Source organism: Elaeis guineensis, chromosome 15 (assembly GCF_000442705.2).
Source record: "Elaeis guineensis isolate ETL-2024a chromosome 15, EG11, whole genome shotgun sequence".
In the NCBI taxonomy this organism is placed as follows: Eukaryota; Viridiplantae; Streptophyta; class Magnoliopsida; order Arecales; family Arecaceae; genus Elaeis; species Elaeis guineensis.
This window is the reverse complement of record NC_026007.2, coordinates 51,492,431-51,497,982: the sequence shown is the minus strand read 5'-3', so window position 1 is coordinate 51,497,982 and position 5,552 is coordinate 51,492,431. Positions and strand designations below refer to the sequence as shown.

At 44.1% G+C, this 5,552-nt stretch overlaps 1 protein-coding gene across 1 annotated transcript; it reads left to right on the top strand.

Moving 5' to 3' along the window:
• Window positions 1-230: 230 nt before the first annotated feature.
• Window positions 231-2,179, top strand: LOC105057970 (galactomannan galactosyltransferase 1-like). Its single transcript, XM_010940718.4, has one exon. The coding sequence runs from the start codon at window positions 554-556 to the stop codon at window positions 1,964-1,966; it is 1,413 nt and encodes a 470-aa protein (XP_010939020.2). The 5' UTR covers window positions 231-553; the 3' UTR covers window positions 1,967-2,179.
• Window positions 2,180-5,552: the final 3,373 nt, after the last annotated feature.

Here is a 5,552-nt window from a genome sequence, read left to right as displayed (position 1 = left end):
CCTGGCACACTTTGGCTCCTGAAACGCTCAAAACTATACCAAGCTTTCTTTTTTGTTTTTTTTCCTTTTTTTTTTTTCTTCACTCCGTCAGGATCTTCTTTCACTTTTGCTTACTTTGTCAGTTTCTTTTTCTCTTGGGCTCCAAAGTGTAGTGTAGACTAAACCGGCGCTCAGACAAAAGGAGTGTGTGAGTGGTGGTGCACTTGTCAAAGGCCTTCAGTTTTGCGTTGTTTTATCCTCTCCTACCTCCCTTGTCCTCACCGACGAAGCAACGCCTATAACGCTTTCTCCTCACCCGTCTCTCTTCTTTACCCTCCACCTCACCTCCCTTCCTCCCCTTTCCAATCCACTCTTCTCTCTCTCTCTCTCCCCCCCCTCCAGAGCTACCCTCCACTTTTCCAACCAAAACCTCCCCCAGGTGTCAGAAATCTTGGCACTATCCCAAAACCTCTCTCCTTTTCCCCTCTCTATTTCTTTCCTTCACTCTCCCACCCTCTTTCCCACGCAACCCCCCCGCCCCTCTCTCTCTGTCTTTCTCTCTGAAGAGCTAGCTATGATGTCCACAGACTCCTCCCCTACCTCGCCCAAGGCTCCCATGGCCAGACCCCCCGTCTGCCGGCCCCTCCGGCCCACCCTCCTCGCCGACAGCCTCGTCTTCATCGCCGGCGCCTTCTCCGCCCTTCTCCTCTTCTGGATCCTCTCCTCCTTCCTCTCCCCCCCACCCCCCATGACCTCCTTCCCGCACTCCCCCACCTACACCTACTCCTCCTCCTTCTCTCCCTCCCTCCACTTCGCCAACCTCTCCATCCATCCCGACCCCTTCAACGACACCGACCCCGACCTCCTCCGCGACCCCCCAGACTCCACCTTCTACGACGACCCCTCCCTCTCCTACACCATCGACCACCACCTCTCCGATTGGGACGACAAGCGCCGCCACTGGCTCCGCCTCCACCCCTGGCTCTCCCCCGCCCCCGGCGGCCGCGAGCGCATCCTCATGATCTCCGGCTCACAGCCCAACCCCTGCCACAACCCCGTCGGCGACCACCTCCTCCTCCGCTTCCTCAAGAACAAGATCGACTACTGCCGCCGCCACGGCATCGAGCTCCTCTACAACAACGCCCTCCAGCACCCCAAGATGCGCACCTTTTGGGCGAAGATCCCCATCATCCGCGCCGCCATGGTCGCCCACCCCGAGGCCGACTGGGTCTGGTGGGTCGACTCCGACGCCGCCTTCACCGACATGGACTTCCAGCTCCCCCTCCGCCGCTACCGCAACCACAACCTCGTCCTCCACGGCTGGCCCCACCTCGTCTTCCAGCAGAAGAGCTGGGTCGGCCTCAACGCCGGCGTCTTCCTCATCCGCAACTGCCAGTGGTCACTCGACTTCATGGCCCGGTGGGCCCGCTTCGGCCCCCAGGATCCCGAATACGAGCAGTGGGGCCACCGCCTCAAAAACGAGTTCAAGGACAAGCTCTTCGTCGAGTCCGATGACCAGTCCGCCCTCGTCCACCTCCTCAACGCGGAACGAGACCGGTGGGCCGACAAGGTCTTCCTCGAGGACGCCTTCTACTTCGAAGGCTACTGGATCGAGATCGTCGGCCGGTTCGGGAACATGACGGAGAAGTACCTGGCGATGGAACGGAAGGTGCCGCCGCTGCGGAGGCGGCACGCCGAGAAGGTCGCGGGGGTGTACGGGAGGATGAGGGACGGGGAGTTGGAGCGCGAGGGGGCGGAGACGGGGCCCACGGGGTGGAGGAGGCCGTTCATGACGCACTTCACCGGGTGCCAGCCCTGCAGCGGCGACCACAACAAGAAGTATTCCGGGGAGAATTGCTACGAGGGGATGCTGCGGGCGCTCAACTTCGCGGATGATCAGGTGTCGCGCGACTACGGTTTCAGGCACACCGAATTGGGCGGCTACGATGTGAAGCCGCTGCCGTTCGATTATCCGGCGGCCGGGTGATCGCGATGATCGGTGCGGTCGTGGTCATGCTGATCGGAAATTAATTTGCTGATGGAATAATAAATTTTCTGATAGAATGGTAGAAAGAGGGTGTAGAAAAGCAGCTGTTCGTACACAGGTCCGTGTCAGATATTAGTTGTTGTTTCGTTTATTTATTGGATTTTATTTTTGCTTCTGTGGTGGGAATATATTCGGTTGCTTTTGAGTTTTGAATGCGTAGTGTTCGGGCTTTGTTTGAGAAAGGTGGTCTCAGCACCTGGAAATCTTGTTGATGGGAAAGCAAACGGTCGGGTTGCATTTTTTGCACCAAAGTATGATCACTCTCAGCACAGATCTGAAAGCATTCCAAATATCTAATTCATGATCTGCACAGATCTCAAAGTAATTATTACATGATCGAATGATGGACGCATGCAAAGAAAGATGTACCATTTTTGGTATAAATAGCTTTCCATTTCCTTGTCTGCTATCTAAGACGGGGTTGTATCTTTAGAAGGATTTGCCTTTTTCGTGTGAGTCCCCCGTTGGATTATCTACTGGTTGCTTGAAGATCTATACAGATGAGTGAGTGATCCATCTTGATCTTGTTCTATTCCTTTCTTTCTCTTCTTTTGATAAGATTTCGTTGCAACGGCTAGATAAACGAGAAATTAAATTTGCGGCTTAATGGATGGAAACGCTTTCCTCGCGAGAAAGGAGTGTGCTTTGCACGGTCAAAGTGGACGCGTGTCAAGCAGTATTATCTGCCTTCTGTTCCTCGAGACACGCGCCGTCGGATATCCGGAACCTCTGTTTGGTAAAGTGCAGACATTTGTAAATAAGGTATCCATGAACTGTTGTGGTTAACTTTAAAATGATGTTAAACTAAAAATTATTATTATAATGTTGGAGCAAGGATTCCATTGGGATGGATTGACGCCATGATATCGGGATCTTTTAATGTATTATTTGCTAAAATATATCATGATTAAAATATAATTGAACTGCTAGTCTAAGCCCATGGACCACATATCAAAGTGTCAAATAAACATCAAATGCAATGAGAGCAGGGGAGTAGGAAATTTTCCCACTTTGGCCGGGTGCCTAGGAAATCTTTCCATGTTGAACAAGGATTTCATCCTGGTTGACATCTGCGGCTGCATAAGTGTTTTAAAAACAAATATGTTAAAATAAACTTTAGAGATAAGTATTTTAATGTAAATTGTTAATCTTGAATTTGCTATGTTGGTTAAGATTTGAATATCTCGATTTCAAGATATCAATGAAATTAAAAAATGATTTATTTTATGGTAAATTATATAAATCATTCTGAGATTAGGGTTAGATTATATGTACGTTTGATAGTTTGAAAATCTATGCTTATTCTTATAAGATTTATTTTTTGTCTAGCACTTTTCATAACATAATAGAATTTTAGTCCAATCAATTACTTTGAATGATACTAAAAGATTATGTCAAAAAATTTTAAAAATGACTATAATAATTTTAAATGATATAATAATTATTTAAAAATATAAAAAAATATGTGCATCTTCCTTCCTATCCGCAAGTAATTCTGATTTGCACATGAGGTAAATGATATCAGTAATACGGATAATTTAGTTGGATATAGGTATAGGTTTCACAAATTATGGGATGTAAAAATAATGAACATAGATCTTCAAAATATTTTTATGATTTGCTTTTTATTTTAATTATTTTTTCATATGAATTGGAATCTTGGATTATTCGGTCACTGTAACCTATCTTCTTGGATTATTTTTTTCTTCAAAAAGTTATTCACTTCAGCTCTCAGGTATCCAGGGGACATGAAACAATAAATTCTTCCCCGTTTTCGAGCACTGTATGCTGATTTCTATCCCGCCGAAGTTCTTTTTAGCATCCACGGATGTTCGTGGGTCGTGCCTCATGTATTTACTGTTGTGGTAATAAAGTCATTGGAAAGGACCGAGAGTTACGGCGCAGGTTTAGTCTTCCCACATGGGTGGAAGTTCTTCACAAAATGAAGCCAATATATATATATATGGGTGTGAGATTTATTGCATGCCATAATTGAAGTGCGCATATACTCCCTTGATCGTGCGAAGTCATCAGTTTCTCCGCATTCATGCTCCACAGTCCATACTTTTTCCCTGCAAACGATTTATATAGCATGAGAAAACGAGTAGGGCATGATAAAATACTGTGAAGCAACGAAATTTTAGCAGTTAAGAGCATTCTTTTGCTGACTTTTGGATGCTTCATTATTTGAGCTGTCTTTTGATTATTGATATGGGTTCCTCTAATTGATGCTCATATATTTCTTATATTAATAGCTTTTTTTTTAATTACTAGGTATGTACTTTGTTGCTGTTCGTATTTGTTGAGATCGAAAGATGAGCGATTGGATCTTGCATTGTGATGTTAGATTGACCTGCAAAACAAGTCCAAACCGAAAGTTTTTGCTCTGACGAAGATCCTCTAATGCTCAAATCAGATTTCAGAGAACAGTGAAAGTAGTAACGAGTTCTATAAGAGAGATTACTTACTTAAGTCCTCGGAACTTTTATCATTTATAGAGGATGTGATTAGATAACCGTGGAAACGTGCAGTTTCGGATTTATCGGATTGTTGGATGTGTTGTTACGTACTATTATAGACGAGACAGTCTAGCCCTTATCTGTTCTTGCGAACTTATCTGCTCCCGTAAAATCAAGAGGAGTTAGTTACGTCCGAGCTTATCCACAGGTGGACAACTGCTGCACGTACTAGAAAATCGACTGGTCGAGGCAATAGAGGGAGCTCACGTGCTAGATAAACCGCACAACTAACTAGATAAAAATGGATCTGCTCTACGTACTTCAATTCGATGTTTGAGTTGGCAACGACACCTATAACTCAATGATCTGAGGCATCAATAGTAGCACAACAGATCTGAGGTATCAAGAATACCACTGTAATATACTTTATATTGAATCGGTAATTATGAGCTTTGCATTTGGACAAGAGACCCTAGAAGATGCACCACAGGGTTATGACAGGCTGATAAAAGAAAAATAATGAAGAGAATTAGGGAAGGTAAAAAGAAAGGGAAGGAGATACAGAACAAACAAGTGATGTATCCTTTGCACGGAAGAAGAATTTATCTTCCTTCACACAAATCCACCAATAGATCATGCAATAGCCATCTTGACATCTGTGTAGCTAGAAAAGTTCTGAATGCTTTAAGTCCGTGTGAAGTGCGATGCAATAGTTGATACCACAAAAAAAGATCAACTATTCTTTCACATAGGAGATACAAGCCGAACATTGACAAATGAAGTAAAAGATATCATTACAAGAAATCTAATTTTTTGTGATAAAATTTTTTCATCGCTGAAGATAAAATTTTCGTCGCTAAAATTATTAACGATGAAAATTTTTATTACTAAAAATTTATAGAGAAAGCCTTGTAGTAAAAAGTTTTAGTGACGAAAAAATTTTATTTCATCATCAAAAATAATCAACAGTACGATGAAAAAGTTTACAACATTAGTGCCGAAATATTTTGATCACAAAAACTTAAACTTTCATCGTTAAAATTATGAAAAAAAATATTTTCATCGTC